Source organism: Theropithecus gelada, chromosome 17, assembly GCF_003255815.1.
Source record: "Theropithecus gelada isolate Dixy chromosome 17, Tgel_1.0, whole genome shotgun sequence".
Taxonomy (NCBI): Eukaryota; Metazoa; Chordata; class Mammalia; order Primates; family Cercopithecidae; genus Theropithecus; species Theropithecus gelada.
Window position 1 is genome coordinate 62,341,697 of NC_037685.1, and position 24,749 is coordinate 62,366,445.

Genomic DNA, 24,749 nt, shown 5'->3' on the forward strand with positions numbered 1-24,749 from the left:
CCCAGCGGCGGGGTGACTCTGGAAGGTCGCAGGGTTCTTACCCATAGAGTGGGAACAGTACTACCCACTGCAAAGAGTGGGTGCAAAACTCAGTGACAGAATACACGGCAAGTGCCCATCACATTGCCTGGGATGAGGTAGGCCCTTCCTTTATGCAAGAGACCCTACAGATACACTTAAAGTGGGCACATTCCTACAGAAGGAATGTTATTTGTATCAAAAAGAAAAACATGAAAGGCTTTTATTCCTATACATAATAAAGCACTCTTTTAATGTCTTTTTGAGGAGGATAATATGAAATTGATGAAAAGGAACCCTGTGGTTGGATCCCTGACAATCACATATATCCCCCTTTTCACTCTTGAAAAAGGAGTAAAGGAATAAAATAGAAAAGGAGAGAGGGGAGGAGACCTTCACCCCTCCATCATCCAATCTGTAGTCAAACCCTCCAGACTGTGCCTCCTTGGCGTCTCTGACAGCCCCACCGCCACCACCCCAGTCGACTCCTATCTTATCCCCCGTTCCTGGATCTGATTCTGCGAAGTGCCTGCCACACTAAAGACAGGGTAGCTTTCTGATGACTCCATTCCTCTGCTTAAACCTGTCAGTAATTCCTTATTGTTCTCAGACAGAACTAAGTTCTGAATTTCTTCACACGGCTCTCAGCAAGGTCACAGTCACCCTGCTAGGCCCAGGTGCAAATCTCAATGGTCATCTTCTTAACCCCTGGCTCAGTTATTGCTTTGTCATTGGGGCTCACGCCCCCACCCTCTTGCATGCGTCAAACGGCCCCTTACCATGCTCTTCTTTCGCCCATAGCTCAGCACACCGTATCATTTCAATTTATGTATTTTGCTTACTGCGGATGATCTGTTTCCTCCTCTGCTGCCCTCACCAGAGCATCAGTTTCTCAAACCAAGGCTCTTTGTTTTGTTCTTGGATGCAAGCTAAATGTCTGGCACGTGGCAAGTGGTCATAGACACATGTCATTGAAAGAACAATTCATCACCTGCCTCTTTGGCCTTGTCTGTGGTTCTACCAAATCCCACTTTCTCCCCAGCGCCCTCCATTCCCCCTCCTTGGCTGGACATTCTGAACCAAAACAGTTCTTTCCCCTGGACCTTCGCATATTCCGTTCTCCTAACGTAGAGTGGCCCCTCTCCCTCCCTCTGCTTGGCTAATTTCTACTTGTTCTTCAGATTTTATCTTAGGTGTAATTCCCTCTAGGAATCCTTCTGTGACCCAACATGGAATTAAGTTGCCTCCTTTGACCCTGAAAGCACCGTGTACTCAGTCTTATCTTGGCACGACTCGCTCTGCTGTGTAGAACACCTGCTTTCCTTGTTTGTCTATTCCTTTAGGCTGTAAGATCCTGGAAAGTGGGGGCCGTGCCTTGCTCACAACTGCGTTTCCAACACCAAACACAGCGTTCAGTAGAGAGCAGCTGCTGAGTACATTTCTGCTAAATGACAGTTGATGGAGGACATTTAGGGCTGTTTGGAGGTCAAGTCAAGGAGGCGTTTAACATTCTAGTAAAACAAGGAAGTAACAGACTCCAGAACATGCCCACGATGAGCCGAATGCAAACCTTTTTTGTTGGCAGGATTCTTTGCCCATAAGGTGGAGCACGAAAGCAGGACCCAGAATGGGAGGAGCTTCCAGAGGACGGGAACACTTGCCTTTGAGCGAGTCTACACTGCCAAGTGAGTCTAAACCCTGATGTTGCTAACGGCGGGGGGGCAAGGGCAGGGGGGTCTCCTTCTAGGAGTGATGACACCCTTAATACCACTGGTCTGTCTGAGCCAACTTTCTGAGCGCCAGGGAGCTAAGGAAGGTTGGATTTCACCAGAGAGGCGTTGTGGACGCCCTTCATCATCTTAGTGAGTGCTAGTGTCAAAAGAAAGGGAGTGGGGATATGGGGCACGTTGGCGGAGTGAGGTGTGATCTCTGCAGCTTCAGAAAGATCAGAGAGAGTCATTTGGTTAGGGAAGTTGACCTATTTCCTGTGGGGTTAGACCAGGGGTGTTACTGTGAACACCAGCCATGACTCACCAGTCGCCTTCAGAAGCCACAGGCAGGACACGCTGGTGACAGCCTTCAACTCACCTGCCCCTCGCTCTCCTGCAGGTGGAAGTCTGGAGGTGACACCAGTGCATTTTCTAACACAGGGGCTCCTTGAACAACTAGAATAAGAACAAAAAGAATGGGGACATTACGCAGGTGCTTTCCCCCTCTCTCATTCTTTTCTTTGAATAAAAAGGCTGTTTGAAAACACCCGAGCAGCTCCTAAAGATGGGTGGAATCTATTCAGGATGCAAATCCGAATGAATGTTATTCAAATCCTCCTCTCTCCTTTATGCAGAGTGTATTTCAAGGCTCAGCCAGTGGTAGGTGTGTTGGGGACTATGAACTGCGGACTACGGACTAGGGGCCTGTCACGGAGGAAGGCCTCATGCTAGGGAGCTAAGGGAGGAGCTGGCCTTCAGTTCGAGCCCACGAGCAACTTTGATGTCCCCAGAGATCCTTCCAAAGGGGGAGTCATGGTCACCCAAGAAAATTGCATTCAGAATGCCAAGAATGGTGCAAACGCAGGATAAAGATTCACACCGCAGGGCTGGAGTCCCTGGGCTCGCTGCTGGCACCACGGGAGGGAGGGTCCCCTTCAGGGGTACCACTGGTTTCCCGTGAATTAAACTGGCTTCAAGGGATCTCGACTGAACAGGCCTACATCACACTCACTGATATACTTTCTCTGCAGTCCTCCTCATCTAGGTATTTTTAATTGTTTCAGTGAGGTGTAGGCAAGCGGGAATTGGAGGGAGTGTCTCCTCAGCTCCCTCCCTCTGCTCCGAAATTGCTGGGCCACTCTTGAACACATTAGTACGGTGGTCACAGTCTGATCACCTGGCCCCTTGCCCTCTTTGGGCATTTTCTTTTCGGACAGTCCCTGAACACTCACAGTGCTGCTGCAGCGGGCTACCTAGGTCTCCCTCTTTCTGCATGCTCCCACCTGCTCTGGGCTCCACTCCCTTCTCCCAAGCACTTCTGTCCAGGGCTATTCCAGCAGTCCAAGCTCAAGGAAATCCTTTGCTAAACTGATTATAGAGAGGTTTCTATTTTAACATCTAGGCCTTCCATGTATTAATTCTCAGAATCAACTTAAGATGTTTAAAGGTGTGATTTAAGACATTTTAAAACCATTTGGAGGAGAGTACAGAAATCATGTCAGTTGCTGTCAGCCTCTTTGCACCATCTGCAGAGAAAGATACTCGAGTCCCACCTCGGACACATCCACAGGCAAGAGGTGCAAAGAAGGTGTCTCTGATGAGGCAAGGTCAAAACTTCTCCCCAGATGAAATCCAAAGCAAGCATTCCTACTATGCTATATCAGTTTGGAAAGAGAAACTTCTGCCAGGTGACTGCATTCTCACTGGTCACATTGTGTTCCTATGGACTCCTCAGCTCAACCAGTTTGGAGAAGTTATGGCGCGATTTCACTGTATGTGGTTAGAAGTTAGGTTTCCATTTGGCTGGCAATGAAGAAGAAAAGGAGCAGGCCAGGCTGTGTAGTTTCTGCTATGTCCCCCCAGGAGTGAACAGCTCTAAGAAGCCATGGCACTCAGACCTGGCCTCACTGGTTGCCAGCCTCCAGATTGCAGAAGTGCCTTTGGTTGGTGGTTGTGCTGTGTCATTTGGAAGTTCCACAGTCATTGTGGGGCTCCAGAGATGAAAAGTGTAAGAGGAGAGTGGAAGGTACTTATTGCCCCTTGGGCATCCCCACTGTGTGGGTGCTTCAGCCCAGCCCAAAAACCCACGGGTCTGTACACTCATCCGCCATGAGAGGGAAGGCGAAGGATGAGGGAGGGGACAGCCAGTCATGGAAAGGTAGGAACTAAGCAGGCAGGGTGGCGAGTTTTCCGTAAGATAAAAATTGTCTGAATACTGCTGAGGTTCTGTTACAAAGACCACTTCCTCCCTGGGCCAGCAGTGTATCTGTGTGCCTGTCTGGGTTGTAAAAAGGGCCAAAGATCAATGCAGCAGGCAGCTACATGCTGGCAAAAGCCAGAGGCAGCTGGTCTGTTTGCCTGTGTCAGGAAACCACTGGGAATAGGGTTGTGTGTTATTCTAGGAGAAAGTCGTCCCAGGAGCAGCTTCTCCAGGGGCATCCAGGAACACTGAAAAGGGTTGCAAGATGGCCCATGAGGCTGCAGGAAGAAATGAAGCTTTACTCATTTTTAACATATACACGGACAGTAGTATGTGTATATAGTTTATATGCAAATATACTTGTTATAAGGTTGCATGCTCAAAACTTGGTTGATGGGGTGTGGGATCATAAATGTTTAGTGACCATGGCTATCAAGGAAAAATAGCATGAAGGACAAATGATACTGGTGGATTAAAAAGACAGATGCATGTATTTTTAGCATAAAACACAACTGCTGACTGATAGAGATAGCTCAAGATTCTGGGGCAGCTGCTGAACAGATACCCCAGGCAGTGCGGCTCATCAGCTCAGACTTGGCCTTAATTAATGGGCTGTGCCTTCACCCATCTCCCACGAGGGCAGAGCTGAGTCAGGGTCTGAGAGCTAAAAGGAATTGGATCTGGACTCTGTTCATGTGTATATTTTAATTCTAATTAATTAATTTTTTTGAAAGACAGAATCACCCTCTGTTGCCCAGGCTGGAGTACCAGTGGCACGATCTTGGCTCATTGCAACATCGGCCTCCCATGTTCAAGTGATTCTCCTGCTTCAGCCTCCTGAGTAGCTGGGATTACAGGCACATGCCCCCATGCCCGGCTAATTTTTGTATTTTTAGTAGAGACAGGGTTTCGCCATGTTGTCTAGGCTTGTCTTGAACTCCTGACCTTGTGATCCGCCTGCCTTGGCCTCCCAAAGTGCTGGGATTATAAGGCGTATTGTTTTAAGCCACTCAGTTTGTGGCCACTTGTTACAGCAGCAAGAGGAAACTCATACAATCATCATGTGAACTCACAGGAATATGGTGAGTTAAGAGAGGATGGGTGTAAAACATCCATGGTAGAGTGAGAACTCTCCAGGGAGTGAGGACTGTGTCCGGCACACAGTGATCGCCCTCTCAGTAAGCTAACTTTCTGAGCACCAGCTTTTTTGAATTGACCTTGGTATCTTTAACGCTTGAAGATCACCTTTCTTTGCTAGCCTGACTTGCCGACCTGGGCTGATTTGTGGATCTGATAGAAAAGTTTCCTTAGTTGGGCTCTTCTCCCCCACCACCCCCACGCCAGTGTGGCCACATTGTGGACACAATCCTCTGTCTGCATTGCTCACTCTTCAATTCCAAGAAGCACAGGTGCACTGCCAGGAACAGGAACCCTGCCAAAGGAATACATCAAGAAACCAAGTCTCCCTTATGCATCACCATAGGAACAGAGTTAATGGATTATGAACATGTGTTTGCTTTATACCATTGTTTGTTTCCCAGGTGGCAGCTGGCTGCCCCATCTTATTGGGTAGATGGAAGTGGAATTATGAATGGGATTTATGTTTCATACATGATGATGATGATTAACTTCAACTTTCAGGTAATTTTCAGACCATATTGCAGTGACTTGGTATCTGATTGTTTTTCTCCTTGTTTATTTATTCCGCAGCCAGAACTGTGTAGATGCGTACCCCACTTTCCTCGCTGTGCTCTGGTCTGCGGGGCTACTCTGCAGCCAAGGTAACTCAGACTTCCCTTTGTTCATTCTCCTTCTATAAAGTGCATCTCAAGGAGGTTCAAAGGGCAGGCTTTTTGTTGAAAGGACTTTGCCTGACCTCTGGCTCCCATCTGTGAAGCCCTGGAGAGGTGAGAGCCCTCGGGAGGCTGTGTTTCAGGCATGCTCTGTGCCCATGCAGAGCGCGTGTGATAATGCATTGCTAATGCTTGCTCCCTGGTGGCTGGTTGAGAGCTGCTGTGCTGACAAGGGTGGTTTAAGGCTAAATGTGACTCAGAATCCTTAAGCAGTGTTAGTTCAGATACAAGGGCATTATAAATGAGGGATCTATTATCCCTCATGCCTGAGGGATCTATTCTGGGGCGGCTGTAACTGGGCTCTTCTGCTGATAAGCTTCCAGTATGGTGGCCCTCCTTCAGGCATGTTTCCACAGAGCCACGGGCTGGATGCCACATCCCTGGCCTTCCCAGGTTAGCAGCAGCCCACAGGCTTGACTTGAGCAAGTTGGAAATACAGATCAGCTTCCAGAGTTGATTTAACATTGAGTGGAAATCAGTCATACTTTCGGTCCCCTTTCGGGGCCATGCCTGGCACTGTGCCTGGTGGCCAATCAGCATGAACTGGCCAGCTTCTGTGGCCCTGGAGGGCACAGGCAGAAAGGCCACACTGAGTCCCATGATGAACTATGTAAGACTTTATTTTTGTCTCCCCGCTCTATAAAGTAGATAGAGTGGATCTTATGTCCCTTATTACCTTTCAGGATACTTTGATTCAGAGAGATGAAGTAACTTGCTTACAGCTACTCAGCTGGTGAATAACACAGGCAGAATGAGTGCCTGGGTCTTTTGGCTTAAAATTCTGGATTTGCACAAAGATCCTCTTACTTTATTCATTTACATAATAAATATATATTGAAGAGCTACTCTGTGCCAAGCCCTGAGCCTAGATATACAGTGATAAATAAAAGAGATGGTGGTGAAGCACAGGCCAGCTGGCAAGATGGACCACAGACGTCAGTGAATGAAGAAATGACAAGGGTGGGAAGCACCATGCGGGAAAAGAACTAAGTTCAGTGATAGAGAGCAGAGGTGAGGCGGCAGCAGAAACCACTTAAGGGACACCACGTGGCACTCCTTCTGTGCTGAGAAGGCTGTCAGTAAGCTCACCATTTATTTCCTATTTTCTATCCTGAGTTAAATAGGAAATATGTCTCGCATTACTCAAAAAATCAAGTCAAACTATGCTCTTACTAGGAGTTATGGTTCTTTTTATGTCTTAGATGATGCTTGATCCAGATGAATGCGGACTTGCTGTAGCCAGATAAATACAATGGGAGTTTGAAGGTGTTTCGTAGCCCTGGAAATATGTATTTCCTGTCAAAACAAGCTTTGTCATTGCCAGCAGACAAAATCATCAGTAAACCTTGGTTGATAATCATGATTTCCTATGAATAAATAGATTGTAGAATTTTTTTGAGCAGAAAGGAAACCCAAAGATAATTCTAGTGCAAATCCCTCACTTCATAGAGCAGAAGCTCAAGTCCCAGAGGAACCATGGCTTGCACGAACATCAGAATTTCAGAGCCTGGATTTATACCCTCCTGGTGCCGGCAGCCCACTTCCCTGCAGGAGGCACTCACCTTCCTTGCACAGGGGTTTGAGTACGGTCATTTTCCACCCATAATCTCTGATAGCTCATGTTCAATTGGGTTCCCATTGAAAGAAAAATGGACCAGTAAGTTAGAGCAGAATCATTCAGATGGTACAACATAGGAAAAACTTTGCCCAAGGCAAATCATGATTGTGACAGTCTTGCGCTTTTTAGAGAATAGCATGGGCCAGGCACAGTGGCTCACGCCTGTAATCCCAGCACTTTGGGAGACCGAGGCAGGCGGGTCACTTGAGGTCGGGAATTCAAGACCAGCCTGACCAACATGGAGAAACCCTGTCTCCACTAAAAATACAAAATTAGCTGGGCGTGGTGGTGCATGCCTGTAATCCCAGCTACTCGGGAGGCTGAGGCAGGGGAATCACTTAAACCTGGGAGGCAGAGGTTGCGGTGAGCCAAGATAGCACCATTGCACTCTAGCCTGGGCAACAAGAGTGAAACTCCGTCTCTAAATAAATAAATAAATAAGAATGAAAGCCGAAACTCACAGTTTCTCTTTTGCTTTGATTTTCTAATCTGCCAGACAACAGTAGTATTTTGGAAGGCAGGAGGAATTGTGGAAAGAAATGGGTTTTGGGGAGTGGCTGATTGGAGGCAAATCCAAGGACGCTCATTGCTGGTGTGTGACTCCAGGCTGTTACTTAGCTTTTCCAAGCCTCAGTTTCCTTATTGTAAAACAGGCCCATGGTCTAGCTAGTAGCATTCCTATGGTGAGTGAAATAATATGTATAAAACTCCTGACACAGTGCTTGGCATATACCAGATTGAGCCGTGTAAAACTGCCAATATCTGACTATTTATGACCTACAAAAACAGCATTTCATATGATTCCGCCTAACAACTGAAGCGTGATAAATGTTATTATTGATAATGTGGGTGGTGGTGATAAAGTTTTGTAATCAGAAAGACCTGGTTTCAAATTCTACCCCTTCACTGCCCTGACTAATTTTCATTCATTTGACAAATATTATTTTGAAAACCCCTATGTGCCAGGCACTATGCCAGGCTCAGACATGGTCTAGAAAAAAGACAGATGTCCTCATGGCTCTTGTGGCCTGAGCCTAAATTTCCTCATCTGTCAGACGGTGACAGTAACACACTCCTTACCAGCGAGCTGGGAGGATTGGAGACTCAAGTTCCTCAAACGCCAGGAGCACTGCGGCAGGTGAAAAGGATTCCCTCAATGGCAGCAGTTTGTAAACGGCTTTTATATCTGTGGCTCCAGATAACATGAGTTCCAGCTGAGTTAACTCCCAGCGCCAAGCCTTCAGGACTTCACAGAGTTATTGGGGTGCTGCTCCAGGCAGTTTCCCAAAAGGCTAGAATGCAGAGGGAATCTCCTTCCCTAGAGATCTTTTCTAAACGGTAACTGTTGGTTCAGGAAAGATTAAAACATTGTGCTGCTGGGACGCTCGGGGTGAAGGGTGTACTTTTAAGAGAACCAGTTTCAGAGCTGGGTTCAGGGTTTAAGCCGTACCCTCTGCCCCCTTTTACCAGCTGACAGCCTTATGCAAGCCTGGTGGACCACCTGAACCCACGTTTCTGCATCTGGAAATAGAAATGTGGGTACTAGTTATGTTGAAAGGACTCATGTTAGATGATGGCTATGCAAATACCTTGTAAACCAGGGGTGTCCAATCTTTTGGGCTCTCTGAACCACACTGGAAGAAGAGTTGTCTTGGGCCACACATAAAATACACTAACCCTATTGGTAGCTGATGAGCTAAAGGAAAAAAAGTCGCAAAAAAATAAATAAATAAATAAATAAATCTCATAATGTTTCTAAGGAAGTTTATGAATTTATGTTGGGCTGCATTCAAAGCCATCCTGGGCCATGTGTGACCCACAGGCTGCGGATTGGACAAGTTTGTTGTAAACAATGCCATGATGCCGGCATAAGGTCATTATTATCAGTATTAGGAAGGTTCTCGGGTTTCCTCTAGCCCTTGGGCTTTTTTTCTGAAGTGCGCAGGTCCTCTGCTAGATTTTGTGACCAATGTTGATTGCCTAATGACTAGGCTAAAATTGGGCTAACGGCATGTTTTTGGTGGCTACGAAACTGATACAGGTGTTTTCATTTCTCCACTTAGTTCCCGCTGCCTTTGCTGGACTGATGTACTTGTTTGTGAGGCAAAAGTACTTTGTCGGTTACCTAGGAGAGAGAACGCAGAGGTAGGTAATGGGGACTACTAAAGAACCGTGGAGTGATTACTGATTTTCGAGCAGGAAGAGTGATAATTCAAAACAATATTTTACTAGAGTCATGGCTCTGTAGCATCCCCTTGGGTGGGAGGGGGAAGGCTGACTAGGACCTCTGATCCTTCTCTCCCTGAGTTTCGAAGACCGAAAATACAGCTGGGGGACTTGCCCAGTTTTCTCATTAAGCAATTCCTCTGCATGGTGTTGACTTTCAAAGGGTGCTTCAGTGTTGTTTGTTGCACGTGCCTTGCAGTCCCACACCCTACACTCCCGCCTTGCAGAGTCTGGCGCTGGAATGACTTTTTATGTCTGGGTTCCCAGGCCTCTTGGGAGTGAAACATTTGACTGTTTGTCTAGAGAAATGAGAACGAACGCTTGCACCTTGTGATAAGTTGTCCTGAGGAACAGATCTTCCAGGGGCCAGCAGAAAGAACGTTGGGAAAATAAGATGCAGACATGACGGCCAGGTGCGGCGGCTCACGCCTATAATCCCAGCACTTTGGGAGGCTGAGGTGGATGGATCACCTGAGGTCGCAAGTTCGAGACCAGCCTGGTCAACATGGTGAAACCCCGTCTCTACTAACAAATATACAAAAAATTAGCCAGGCATAGTGGTGGGCGCCTGTAATCCTAGCTACTCGGTAGGCTGAGGCAGGAGAATCGCTTGAACCCAGGAGGCGGAGGTTGCAGTGAGCCAAAATTGCACCACTGCACTCCAGCCTGAGCAACAAAAGCAAAACCCCATCAAAAAAAAAAAAAAAAAAAAAGATGCAGACATGAGACTGTGAAACTGACTAGCATCACCATTGCATTGTTTATAGATGTTGCCAGACAGAAAGCTCCAAAGCAGCACAGTACCTTCCTGACACCTGGATTAGGAAATCTAGATTTTAGTAAAATAAATGCTGATACTTACAGAAGAAATGTTGGAGTTAGAGTATGCCATCAGTTCCTTAGAGATTGCAATTCCTAATGCACTAGTAGGGGTCCAAGTGCCAGGAACGCGTTCTGCGAGGCTGCTGCCCCAGGTGCCGACCCCAGCCTTCCACACCATTTTCCTTCCTTTTCTATGTTCACAGCCGCTCTGTCTTTTACAATAGCACCCCTTTCTAGTGGCTAATGGGCTCTATGATTAGATAGCATCCTTCAGTAGCGATAAAGGCAGTGACATCCTGGGGAGGTCAGCGGGTGAAAGCGCTATATCTGGAAAACCTGAGAGCCTGTGAAGCTCAAGGACTTGACAGGGTTAGACCACGAGCCGGGCTGCAGCTGGAAAAAGAATGACTGTTCTTTTGGCAGATCCTTCCCTGTGCCATCTCTTTCTTCATTCCTCTCTAGTAGCATTCTTATTTATCCTCTAAAACCACAATTCCATTATCTCTCCTATTCTTATCAACACTGCCCTAAATGATATTCTTTATTCTCTTTTGCCCTGGAAAACCTCTATCATGCCTTTTCCCATGTGATTACCTTGTTAAGAGTGGGGGTGGAATGTCTAGCAATGAAATAAGAGGGTCTTCTCTTTTGCCTGGCTCCCTATGCAGCCCTATCTTACCCCTCGCAGAGTCCCAGGGATGTGGCTCAGTCACTGCTCCTCTCTTCATCTGTCACCACTTGCTTAAGATCCTACAGCTGCTTTAATTCCGAGACAATCTGCAGAGCATGACAAAATTTGTCCACCTACCCACATGTCCTTTTAACTTTAAAGGTTTTACTAACTGGTTCCTATTAGGGAACGAACAGAGGTGGCAAAAATAAACAATAGAAGATTGGTTTACAAGAAATCTTTAAAATAGTAGATTTCTTCAGACCTCATTGAAATATAAACGGCCTGACTTCTTATGTCCCTCCCTGGTCTCCTGCTTTAGATGATAAGAAGATCCCGCCAGCCCCGTAACCCACTGTGTGCATGGGTTCAAGATCCCCTTCTCCTCCCCTGTGGGTGTGGTAGGCTTTACTGATGAATCATGGTGCTCTTTCTTGCAGAGACCAAAACTGGCCTCAGAGTCCTTCTTAACACAGATACTGCTTAACACAACCGCTCTGAGTAGTTGTCATCAGTAGAAGTAATAGATACTAGAAGAAATGTCTAAGCCTAATCTAGACCAAAATACGGCCTGATATAGATGTAAGCCAGAGGGGCTCTATGGTTAAATGCAAGGAGATTTTCAATCCTGCCTTCTAGAAGCTACTTGTTGAGAGCTTCTTCAGTTAGGCCCACCTCCTCCCCAGGTCCCCCTTCTGTTCCTGGGCTATGTCACACTTGGAATCTGCAGACACCTAATGCCCTTGGGACCTGCTTTAGTTCTTGACCTCACCAACTGAGGAGGAATTGCTTGATGAGATTCTTCCCCTGGAATTTCTCTCTTGGACCCCAGATGGTCCTTTGCCCCTTTCCAGAAGTTGCTTCAGCCCTGTCCACTTCGGAAGTTCAGTGTCATCCTTGGTCCAGTGGGCAGGGAAGACACTGCATAATGTATGCCCCAGTCTGAGCTTCTTCCTTCAGGCTTCAGGCTGCCCTGAGAGGATTTTGTAGTTCCCTTTTTAATGCCCTCGAGAAGTTTCTGGCTCTTATTTTCAGTCCTTCATCTTACTCTCTGACCCCTTCCTCTATCCTGTTTAGTTCACCTGTAGCAGTTACTACCCAGCAGTTAACTGAACCCAGTTCATTTCTTTTCTTTTCTTTGTTTTCCTTTTTCTCTTCTCTTTTCCCCTTCCCTTCCCTCCCCTCCCTCTCCCTTCACTTCACCTCACCCTTCACTCCCTTCACTTCCCTCCCCTCCCTCCCTCTCCCTTCACCTCACCTCACCTCATCTCACCTCACCTCATCTCACCTCACCTCACCTCATCTCACCTCACCTTACATAGAGTCTTGCTCTGTTGCCCAAACTGGAGTGCAGTGGCCTGATCTTGGCTCACTGCAACCTCCACCTCTTCCCAGGTTCAAGTGATTCTCGTACCTCAACCTCTTGAGTAGCTGAGACTACAGGCGTGCACCACCACACCCAGCTAATTTTTTGTATTTTTAGTAGAGATAGGGTTTCGCCATGTTGGCCAGGCTGGTCTTGAACTGCTGAACTCAAGCAATCTGCCAGCCTCGGCCTCCCAAAGTGCTGGGATTATAGGCATGAGCCACCCATGATGCCCAGCCTGAATCTTGGTTTCTTCCTCATTCATTTAAGCTATCACCTGGGCCCAAACTCAATGGTACCTGGCACCAACTGGCAACTGACTCTTGGCCTTTTATCACCTACCTTCCCCAGCGGGCACTAGGTTGCTCCCTCTTCCTATCCCTCAGAGTCCTGTCCTCAGTCGGGGCTCCCACTGATCCTCTTGGCAATTTGAAGTTCTCAGCTCAATGGTGGGTGGGCAATGACTGCCAACTCTTGAGGCCAGTGAACTCAGGTTACCCTACTCCTCCTTCTCCTTAGTTGCTCACTCACTCCTCATTCACTCAACATTCATTCAGTAGATATTTGCTCCCTGCTTTGTGCCAGGTACCAGGTCAGTTGCTGAAGGAATAACAGTGAACATAACAGAGCCTTTGTCCCCAAGGAGACCCAAGGTGTCTCCTAGAGCCAGGGGCACATTGCAAGACCAAAAATACTCAACTCACCAAAATAATCATAGACCTAGTTCTCAAAACGCAAGAAGACTGATTCCTCGCTGTCATTTCTCCTCCTCAGCATCAATGTTCTAGAGTCTGTGGGCCTCCAAGTGTGGAGTATGGTGATACTTCACCAGAGTTTGAGGAGAAACATTCTTCTTTTGGAAGGCCGGGGAGCATAGATGGATATCAAGGCTGCTGTTTCTAAAAGCGAAACCCGCCAAACAACAGTATTAGAATCATCTGTGGTGCTTTTGAAAGATACAGATTCCTGGGCCCCATCCCAGACTTATGAATCAGAATCTCTGCCAGAGGAAGCCTGAACATTCGCATTCTCAGATGATTCTGCATTCTCAGAGAACACAATCTTTAGGTGATTCTTATACACACTGGAGTTTGGGAATCACTGAAGGCTGTTCTCTTCTCTTTTCTGAGAAATGATTCATTCACTTCAGAAATATGTGTGGAGGTCCTGATTTATTGGATATTTGTGGGTGGGCAGAGGAGAAATATCTTGTCCTCACAGAGCTTACAATTTTTATTTTCTTTAGAGGTCAGCAGGCTTAAAGTGAGACTTCCCTAAGTTCTGAAAAGAACAGAATTGTAAAACAAGAAGGGACTGTCGTGTTTTCTGTTCCTACCTCATATTTTGTACACATTAAGAACCTGGGGTGGGAAGTGGGAGAGGGGTGGTGACTGGTGGGGGGCCACAGAGAGCTGAGGTGGGGTGGTCTCGAACTCCTGAACTCAAGCAATCTGCCAGCCTCGGCCTCCCAAAGTGCTGGGATTATAGGCATGAGCCACCCACGACGCCTGGGTGGAACTCAGGGCTCTGGGTGCATGGGCGCCCTCATCTCCCACACTACGGCACCTCATCCTAGGAGTGGTTAGCACCTTTGAGATGGGAATTGTTTAGCAGGATGCTTTTATGTTTTCATGTAAGTTTATGCTGCCTGTGGAGGGCACAGCTGTTTCAAAACTAATAGCCAAATCCTAGTCTCCAAAGTCTGAAGGCATCCTTAGGAAGTCACTGCAGTGCAAAGCTCTGGACTCTGGCCTCACACAGGCAGGTCTGAACACCTACGTTGCCTCTTGCTGGCTGTAGGACCTGAGGCGAATCGTGCAAGCTCTCTGCTCTGTTTGCCTAGATGGAAAATAGGTTCACAATACGCCCCCATAGGGTGGCTGTGAGAATTGAAGGAAGTCCCAACAGATGCTTAATAATTTAATTCTGATCTTCCTCACTCATTTAGAATTATGTACCAACTTTTAGAAACAATGAAAGATTAGTGAGTCTTCTGTGGTTGGTATAAAAAAAAAAAAAAAGAAACATGAAAGAGATACCTTGTTTGTTCAAGGGCTAATGACCCTGGTGTGCCCTGTCTCGGCCCCCAAGCTCTTCCTTCCCTGCTCACAGCATTTCAGATTCTCTGCAGCTTGGCCTGAGCCTGGGGCAGGTTCAGCATCTGGCCACCATGCTCACTTGCCACAGCGGTGGCCCCATCTCCAAACCTGAGATACTTAAAGGTACAGCTAATGACGTGCCCAACCTGGGGTCACATTCCCTGAGCCCTGCAGACAAGGGAGCAGGAAGCTGAGCTTTTATCTTCCACACCCTGTGCACGGCCTGGGAAAAGTTAAAGCACCCTAGTCCTAATGCTGCGGGGACCACATGCCCTGAGACCTTGGAAAAATCCTACCTGAATTGAGGAACACCACTATTTCATCAGGAGGCGCGGCCATGTCATTTTTCACTTCGGTTTTATCTTGAGCGTAAAACAGCTTCGCAAATCACTTTTTCTTGTTTCTGTAATGAGCATATGGTGGCCTCATTCGTGTGATAAATCTGAGCCACCACGATATTTGACTTTTCACAATTTAATTTATCTGAACCCTCTATTCTCTGGCTAAAAAATATCCCTTACTTGGACTTCTTTATTTTATTTTCACTTCCCTTACCAGCACTAGCAGGGGGCTCTGTACTCATCTGCTGGGGCCGCCATAACAAAGTACTGCAGCCCGGGGGGCTCAAGCCACAGAATATCTTCTCTCACAGTCCTAGAGGTTAGAAGTCCAAGATCAAAGTGTGGGCAGGGTGGGTTTCTCCTGCGGCCTCTCTTCTTGGCTTGAACAGGGCCACCTTCTCCCTGTGTCTTCACGTTGTCTTCCCACTGAGCATGTCTGTGGCCAAATCTCCTCCTCTTTTAAGACCCCAGTCATACTGGAGGAGGGTCCACCCATATGAGTTCATTTTACCTTAATTATCTCTAACACCCTGTCTCCAAATACAGTCCCATTCTGAGGAACTGAGGGTAAGGATTCAACATATGAATTTTGGAAGGGACCTAATTCAGCCCACAACACCCTCTTTTGGGATGTTTATTTTCCCCCGTAAGGAGCTAGTAAAGATGTCTTATCTCATGAACATAACTGAACAGGAAAACAGGGAGAGAATGAAGCTGGCCAAGGAACAGGGCTGGTGTCAGCTAGCAGTGCTTTTCCCATGTGAGTGGGTCCTATGGGGAGCTTGTTAAAATGCAGATGCTGATTCATTAGGTTCCAGAGGGACCTGAGATTTCCCATTTCTGACAAGCTTCTAGTGGGGGCTGATGCTGCTGGTCCATGGACCATACTTTGAGTAGCAAGTAGCTTGATACGTAATGGCTGAGTGAGTTTCAGACTCCTGCTGTAGAAAAATTATGAGTTGGCTGGGCATGGTGGCTCACGCCTGTAATCCCAGAACTTTGGAAGGCCGAGGTAGGCAGATCACCTGAGGTCAGGAGTTCGAGATCAGCCTGGCCAATATGGTGAAACCCCGTCTCTACCAAAAATACAAAAATTAGCTCGGCATGGTGGCAGGCGCCTGTAATCCCAGCTACTCAGGAGGCTGAGGCAGGAGAATCGCTTGAACCCAGGAGGCAGAGGTGTCAGTGAGCTGAGATCGTGCCACTGCACTCCAGCCTGGGCAACAGAGCTTGACCCAGTCTCAAAAAAAAAAAAAGATAAATGATAAATTATGAGTTATATTATGAGCATATGGGGTGCCTTTCAAATTGATAAGATTTCTAATATTAAACCTGTGGATGCCAAATGCTGCTCTCTCTGATTATGGCAGGAAACGGCACTTGGCAGCATGAAGTTAGCTGCTGGGCTGAGCTGGCTCATCTCGTTGTGTGGTCCTGACTGTCTAAGGGCGCCTTCCCGAGATCTTTACTAACAACCTCCTGAGTCATTTGGACTTTCCCAACCTGTTAGCACCACTCAATGGGCCAGACATGGCGGCAGTCAGAGGAGGGCTCTGCAGAGGGAGGGCAGACGCAGGGTGGCCTCTGCGTGCCATTAGGAGGTCACATCTCACTGGTGGATGCAGTTTAGGATTTAGTGCCTTGGAGAGAAGGATAGAGTGTATTAAAACATGTCTCCGCTGGGCGTGGTGGCTTACGCCTATAATCCCAGCACTTTAGGAGGCCGAGGTGGGTGGATCGCCTGAGCTCAGAAGTTCAAGACCAGCCTGGCCAACATGACGAAACTCCATCTCTACTAAAATACAAAAAGTTAGCTGGGCGTGGTGGCACATGCCTGTAGTTACAGCTACTTGGGAGGCTGAGGCATGAGAATCACTTAAACCCAGAAGGCGGAGCTTGCAGTGAACGGAGATTGTACCACTGCTCTCCAGCTTGGGCTACAGAGTGAGACCCTATCTCAAAAACAAACAAACAAACAACAGCAGTAACAACAAAAACCAAGTATCTCTCTCCACTCGAAAATGCAAGGGACTGTCTCCCATTGCTGGGTGCCCAGCTCTCATGAATGTAAACATGAATTACTCCAGGCAGCCTCAGGAGAATACAATGAGCCCTCAGATGCCGAAGCACCTTTCCGATTCCACCGGTTTTATCAGCTCATTTAAACTTCACTTCTAACACAGTCCTGCATTACACACGTGTCTGTCCTTAGGGGCAGCTGCAGAGAGGGTCTTAATGGTCCTAATGCTCAGTGAGGATGCCCAGTGATCAACAGAACCTGCCACCTTCAGGCCATCAAGGAGCTCTGGAGTTAAGGAAATCATGAGAGCACAGACAGGCGGGTACAGTAAAGCCCTCGCAGTAATGGGTTTTGAGGTCTAGGCTCTCTTCACTTGAAATAAGTTCAATGGCTAGTAATAGCTGAGACACTTCCATCCTTCGTATGAAGTAAATGGGAAAATGGAGCATTGTTGAGTCCAGGGAGCTGTAATTTAAACCCCATGTATCTAAAAGGGGTAACATTTTTGTGTGTGTGAAATTGGTGTCATTTGCACTGCATCTACAGTTTTCTTTTTCCTTCTCTTCCAGCACCCCTGGCTACATATTTGGGAAACGCATCATACTCTTCCTGTTCCTCATGTCCGTCGCTGGCATATTCAACTATTACCTCATCTTCTTTTTCGGAAGTGACTTCGAAAACTACATAAAGACGGTCACCACCACCATCTCTCCTCTACTTCTCATTCCCTAACTCTCTGCTGAATACGGGGTTGGTGTTCTCATCTAATCAATACCTACAAGTCATCATAATTCAACTCTTGAAAGGATTCTGCTCCTCTTTAGATGGCTGTAAATCTATCGGCCATCTGGGCTTCACAGCTTGAGTTAACCTTGCTTTTCCGGGAACAAAATGATTTCATGTCAGCTCCGCCCCTTGAACATGACCGTGGCCCCAAATTTGCTACTCCCATGCATTTTGTTTGTTTCCTCACTTATCCTATTCTCTGAAGATGTTTTGTGACCAGGTTTATGTTTTCTTAAAATAAAATGCAGAGACGTGTTTTAAGCTAATAGTTGAGGGGTTTTGTTAATGGCTTTCGGGGGATGTATCTCTATACCAACAAACAACTAGTTTGTTTTCCTCAAACTAAATGATAATATTAAAAATACACATCCTGGCCGGGCGCGGTGGCTCATGCCTGTAATCCCAGCACTTTGGGAGGCCGAGGCGGGCGGATCATGAGGTCAGGAGATCAAGACCATCCTGGAGAACATGGTGAAACCCTGTCTCTACTAAAAAAACAAAAAAATTATCCAGGCATGGTGGCGGGCGCCTGTAGTCCTAGCTTCTAGGGAGGCTGAGGCAGGAGAATGGTGTCAACCCGGGAGGCGGCGGAACTTGCAGTGAGCAGAGATTGCGCCACTGCACTCCAGCCTGGGTGACAGAGCGAGACTCTGTCTCAAAAAAAAAAACAAAAAAAAACAAAAAAAACACATCCTGGCGAGGTGTGCGGTGGCTCACACCTGTAATCCCAGCACTTTGGGAGGCCAAGGCAGGTGGATCACTTGAGGTCAGGAATTCAAGACCAGCCTGGCCAATATGGTGAAACCCTGTGTGTATTAAAAATACAAAAATTAGCCAGGTATGGTGGGTATGGTGGCGGGTGCCTGTAATCCCAGTTACTTGGGAGGCTGAGGCAGGAGAATTGCTTGAACCTGGGAGGTAGACGTTGCAGTGAGCCAAGATCACGCCACTGCACTCCAGCTTGGGCAACAGAGTGAGACTCCATCTCAAATTAAAAAAAAAAAAATACACATCTGACTTCTAGAAAAATTCCTTGAAGATCTTTTATGACATCCATCCCTCTTCACACAGCCATGTGAATTAGGTTGGTATCTTCACATGCTAGCATCGTGCCCAGCACTTCCATGTTACACAGTTTAAAATGTTCTGTAATTCCCTGTGGGAACCTAAGATAGTGCCAGGCCCATCATAAGTGCCCCCAAATATTGGCAAGCCAATGAATAAATGAATGAATGAGTTTGTGAATCGCTGGCTGGCTGTATTTAATGAAGTGTGTGTGTTGAGCCATTTCCCACAGTGTGGACAGATTTGTCTCACAACATGGGCCTCTTCCCAAAGGCCCTACCACCTAATGCCATCACACTGGGGATTCGGTTTCAACATGTGAATTTTGGGGAGAGTGCAAATACTCAGACCATAGCACCATCCCAGTAAATGTCCCACTGGTCACTCAGTTCACAGTGACAGTGATCCAGCCACTGTCATGCCAGGTGCCACTTGGCAGAAACAGCACAACTTGGAAGATGGCAGGGTGTAGTCAAGATCCCAGGACCCCCAACAGAGAAGCCAGCTCTTACAGGGGAGCCATTCATCAGGATCGAACTCTCAATCGAGGTGGACAGTAATAGGTGGGTCTCCGTTATTCCCCAGGTGAGTATCACGACGGTCACAGTCCTGGGAAGGATGTGAAGCCTCCCTCAGCTCTCCCCAAGTTGCCTGCTTGGGCAACAGAGATGATGGAACATGGAGTCTGGCGTGGTCTGAAGCCTGAATCCATGTGCCTCATGTGTGATGCTCAGGCAAGAGGATCTCTCAATTCAAGGGGGAGGGCTGAATGAGCCTTGCTTTCCAGGCCTGTCTGATGGTCCAGGCTGAAGCCCCTCCTGGCTTGCACTGCCAAACCTCAATCAGCAGGACCTCCTTGGCATTGACTGCTTCAGGAGAGTTGCTTCTTCTCTGAGCTCTCTGTAGAGAGCAGTGCTCTACCATCCAAGCGGGGCTTTTCTTTTCTTCTCGGTGATAGGGAAGGCACGGCACATTGCAGGATGGAAGTGGCCCCGGCCTCCTCAAGCCTGGGCTTGCTTTGGAGGGTGGTCAGGTGATCAATAATCCCGATTTGCCTGGCACTGAGGAGTTTCCTGGGATGTGGGCCTTTCGGTTTTTTAAAAATTATTTTTATTGATGCACATATTTGTAGGTATTTGTGAGGTGCATGTGATATTTTGTTACATGTGTGGATTGTGTAATGATGAAGTCAGTGTTTAGGGTTTTCATCACCTCTATTATCATTTCTATGTGTTGGGAACATTTCAAGTTCTCAGTTCCAGCTAGTTTGAAATAGACAGTCCATTGTTGTTAGCTATAGTCACCCGACCCTGCTGTCAGACGTTGGAACTTACTCCTATAGAACTGTGTATTTGTACCCATTCACCGCACTCTCTTTGGGCTTTCGGTTTTACAACTGGGATGATCCTGAGAAAACTAAGGTAAATCAGATGCCCCACGTGTGAGCTAGGTTATAATAGGCCCAGTGGATCCTGGGGACATCTTAGCTTCCCGAGGTCATGCTGTCCAAGCTGACCGTGGGGCTTCCAGAGGGTGGGGAGAGGAAATGATGCAATGGCCCATCAGAGGCACTACTTGGTGGGGCCTGGGGCCAGAGTGCATGTTTAAGAGATTAAGGGGAGGGGAGAGCAGCCTTCATAATTATGAAGAGGAGTCTTAGGTGCACAGCTTCTGATGCGGGACGCCTCCTCTAATTGAAGGCAGCGTTGTGTAATGCTCAAATTCCTTGTCTTCAGAGTCCCTGCTGTATCCCACCCTCAGTTCTGTGACTTCTCCCTAAGCCTTAATTTTGCGTGTGTTACATTGGGATAATAATAGTGCCAAACTCAAGGGGTTGTTGTGAGGAATAATGAGGCAAAGCAATTGAAAATATTTAGCACAATATAAGTGCTCAGTAAAAGCCATTATTATTATTTTATCATACTAGTTTTCAATTCCTGCATAGCACGTTCTTGCAAATGTAGGGACTCAAAACAATATAAATTTATTATCTGACAGTTTTTCTGGGTCAGAGGTCTTACCAGGCTGTAATCAGAGGGGCAACCAAAGCTGTGATCTCAGCTGAAGCTCAGGATTCTCTTCCAAGCTCACTGGTTGTTGGCAGAATTCAACTCTTTGCAGTTGGAGGACTAAAGCCTACAGTCTTCAGTTTCTGGAAGCCTTTTCTCTGGCACAGGTTTCTCTACAATGGCCATTTACGTCTTTAAGGCCAACAGGAGAGCATGATTAGCATATTTTTTTTAAGTGACCTTTAGACCCTTTTGTAAAGGCTTATCTGATTAGGCCAGGCCCAACTGAGCTTAAAGTCAACTGATTAGAGACCTTAATTACATCTGCAAAATCCCTTCATGTTTACCATATAACATAATTTAGTGAAATTGCAACCAGGTTCTGCCTGCACTCCAGTGGAGGGGATTCTGCAGGAGTGTGTGTCACGGGGGGTTTATTTTGGGATTCTGCCTACCTCACTGAGTCAAAAGGAGTCAAAAGGAGCTGAATGGATGTGATGCTGAGGTTCTCAGGCAGCAGCAGTGTGTGTATGTGAATGAATTCATACTCGTGACCACCTGGGAAGAAAGGAGGCTGTGGTTTCCTCCACCTCCTCCTGACAGGCAGATAAATTTCTCTTTTTTTTTTTTTTTTGAGACAGGATCTGGCTCTGTCACACAGGCTGGAGTGCAGTGGCTTGATCTCCGCTCACTGGCTCACTGCAGCCTCTGCCTCCCAGGTTCAAGCAATTCTTGTGCCTCAACCCCAGGCAGCTGGGATTACAGACACACACTGCCATGCCCGGCTAACTTTTGTATTGTTAGTAGAGATGAGGTTTCACCATATTGGCCAGGCTGGTCTTGAACTCCTGACTGCAAGTGATCTGCCCACCTCAGCCTCCCAAAGTGCTGGGATTACAGACGTGAGCCACCGTTAACCATTTTTCTATCTCCTGTGGGAAAGAGCACAGTGAAAGAACAGATGAAGCTGAGACATGTAAGTGAACTCCTCCCTCCTCTCCATTTAGAGTAAAATAGGATTATTCATACTGAGACTCTCCCTGGTTGCAAAGAGATAATTTGTGCAACTGGGTTTTCACAATTATTCCCTACCCTGTGCTTTCCTCATCTGTCTTCCTCATAGTCAGCTCAGGCTGCTAAAACAAAACACCATAACTGGGTGGCTTTTGAACAAGAAAAGTTTTCTTCTCACAGTTCTAGAGGCTGGAAATCCAAGATCAAGTTTCTGGCAGATTCAGTGTCTGATGAGGGCCTGCTTTCCAGTTTATAGACAGTGCCTTGTTGCTGCCAACTTACATGGTGGAAGGAGAGGACAAGGAGCTCCCTGGGCTTTTTTTTTTTAAATGTATTTATTTTATATAAGGGCACTATCTTAGTCCATTTTGTGTTGCTAAAAGGAACATCTGAGGTTGAGTAATTTATTTTATTTTAAAAACTGGCCAGGCATGAGGCTTATCCTGTAACCCTAATCCTTTAGGAGGCCAAAACAGCAGGATTGCTTGAGGCCAGGAGTTCAAGACCAGCCTAGGCAAGATAGTAAGACCCCATCTCTACTAAAATTTAAAAAAATTAGCTGTGTGTTGTGAAATGTGCTTATAGTCCCATCCACTTGGGAGGCTGAGGTGGGAGGAATTCAAGGCTGCAGTGAGTTATCACTGAGCCACTGCACTCCAACCTGGGTAATAGGGCAAGACCTTGTCTCTATTAAGAAAAAAAAAATCTTTATGTGGGTCACTATTCTGGGTGGCTGCAAAGTTCAAGACTGGGCATCTGCATCTGGTGACAGCCTCATGTCGCTTCCACTCATGGGGGAAGATGAAGGGGAGGTGGTGTGTGCAGAGATCAGGTGGTGAGGGCAGAAGCAAGAGAGAGAGAGAGGAGAGGTGCCAGGCTCTTTTTAACAACCAGCACTGGGGAAACTAACAGACTGAGAACTCACTCACTCCTGAGGGAGGACATTAATCAATTGATGAGCGACCTGCCTCCATGACCCAAACACCTCCAATGAGACCCCACCTCCAACACTGCCACACTTGGGATTAACTTTCAACTTGAGATTTAGAGGGGGCAAACTTACAAACGATTGCAGGCACTAATACCACTCATGAGGGCTCCACCTTCATGATCTAATCACTTCCTAAAGGCCTTACCTCTTAATCCCATCACAGTGGGGATTCGATTTCAACTTGAATTTTGGGCGGACACCAACTTTCAGTTCATAGCATCATCTCAGTAACTGTCCCATAGGTGGTCACTCAGGCCCCAGAGAAACCCTCCTCCATTCCCTTCCTCCCTCCCACCCACAGTCAATCATCCCCAAGCTCCATCAGCTCCATCTTTAAGGGCCAACCCACCTCTGCCACATCTCACCATCTCTGCTGCTATCCCTGTCACCTGGGTCCACCATTCTCTCTCCTGGACAGTCTCCATAGCTACCTCTGTCAGATTTATTTATTTATTTATTTATTTTTATTTATTTAAGACAGGGTCCTGCTCTGTTGCCCAGACTGGAGTGCAGTGTCATGATCATGTCTCACTGCAGCCTCAATCACCTGGGCTCAAGCAATCCTCCCATCTCAGCCTCCCAAGTAGCTGGGATTACAGGCACCACCATATCTGGCTAATTTTAAAAAAAAAATTTTTTTTAATTTTTAGTACAGATGAAGCCTCACTATGTTTCCCAGGCTGCTCTTGAACTCCTGAGCTCAAGTGATCCTCCGGACTTGGCCTCCCAAAGTGGGATCACAGGCATGAGCCACCATGCCCAGCCCATCAGATGTTAATGCTACATGCACTTGCTTAAAATCCTCCAGAGAATTCTCTCTGCTCTTGGAATAATTCCCACAAACCTCGGCGTGGCTGTGTAGGCTCTGTGTCATCAGATCTGTCCCTGCTCCTCTCTCCCAACTCCTCCTTTCACTTGCTCATTCACTCAGTTCCAGCCACACTGCCCTGGGAGCTGCTCCCACCACGGGGATTCCTAATGCACTGGTCTCTCTCATGCAGTGGGGGCCTCGCCCTCCTTTTACTCAGTGTCTATCAGCACTCACCTCCTCCAGAGCCCTCCCTGACCACCACACCTACACCCAGGCCCTCCCTCCTCCACGCTCCCTCCTCCACCCCAGCCTCCTACCCGAGTGTCACTTCTTTATACTTGCCACCACCTGAAATGAGATCATTTATCATTTATTTACCCCTTTACTTGTTCAGTTGGCCTTGTCCATTAGAATATAAGCTTCCAAAGGGCAGGACCTTTGCCTATAATGTTAGGCCGGGCATAAAATGAGCACTCAAAAAAATATTTGTTGAGTATGTGAAAGAACAGACTGGGTTATGTAATTGTGCCTCCTTACCTATATGACCATGTGGTGGGGTTTACGGTGGGTGTGGTGGTGATGGCTATAGGGCTATAAGCAAATTTGGGACAGGGAGTCTAAGAAATGTTCTCAAATTTCAGTAAGCAAAGCATCCTCTACAGAACCTGTCTTAAAACATGAAAGTTCCTTAGTGCTACCCCCAGAGGTATGATTTGGTAGGTCAAGGATAGGGCTTGGGAATTCACATTCTTATTAAGATTTTCTTCATCCGGGATTTGTAGGCCACCTTTTCAGAAGATTTTTGCTCTATAACTATACTACCCAAAGCAGTAGTTCGTAGCCAGTGTGGCTCCTGAGACCTTGAAATGCAGCTCCTCTGAACTGAGATGTGCTGTAAATGTAAAATGCACACTGGAGTTTGAAGAGTTAATATAAAGAAAAAGGAATGCAAAATATCTCATTAATAATGCTTTACACTGTTTACATATTGAAATGGTAATCTTGTAGATATACCGTGTTAAATAAAATATACCATTAGGCTTAATTTCACATCTTTCTTTGTACTTTTAATGTGGCTACTAGAAAAATGTAAATAACATGTTCAGCTCACATTATACTCCTATTGAACAG

General features: G+C 46.9%; 1 protein-coding gene across 2 annotated transcripts in view; it reads left to right on the forward strand.

Moving 5' to 3' along the window:
• The window catches only part of ALOX5AP (arachidonate 5-lipoxygenase activating protein), a 45,276-nt gene extending 27,284 nt beyond the window's left edge, over window positions 1-17,992 (forward strand). For both annotated transcript variants that reach the window (XM_025364269.1, XM_025364270.1), the window contains 4 exons: window positions 1,604-1,703; window positions 5,638-5,708; window positions 9,462-9,543; window positions 17,512-17,992. In XM_025364269.1, coding sequence (XP_025220054.1) covers window positions 1,604-1,703; window positions 5,638-5,708; window positions 9,462-9,543; window positions 17,512-17,674 — 416 coding nt within the window. In that variant the 3' untranslated portion in view covers window positions 17,675-17,992. The remainder of the gene's footprint in view (window positions 1-1,603; window positions 1,704-5,637; window positions 5,709-9,461; window positions 9,544-17,511) is intronic.
• The last annotated feature ends 6,757 nt before the right edge of the window (window positions 17,993-24,749 follow it).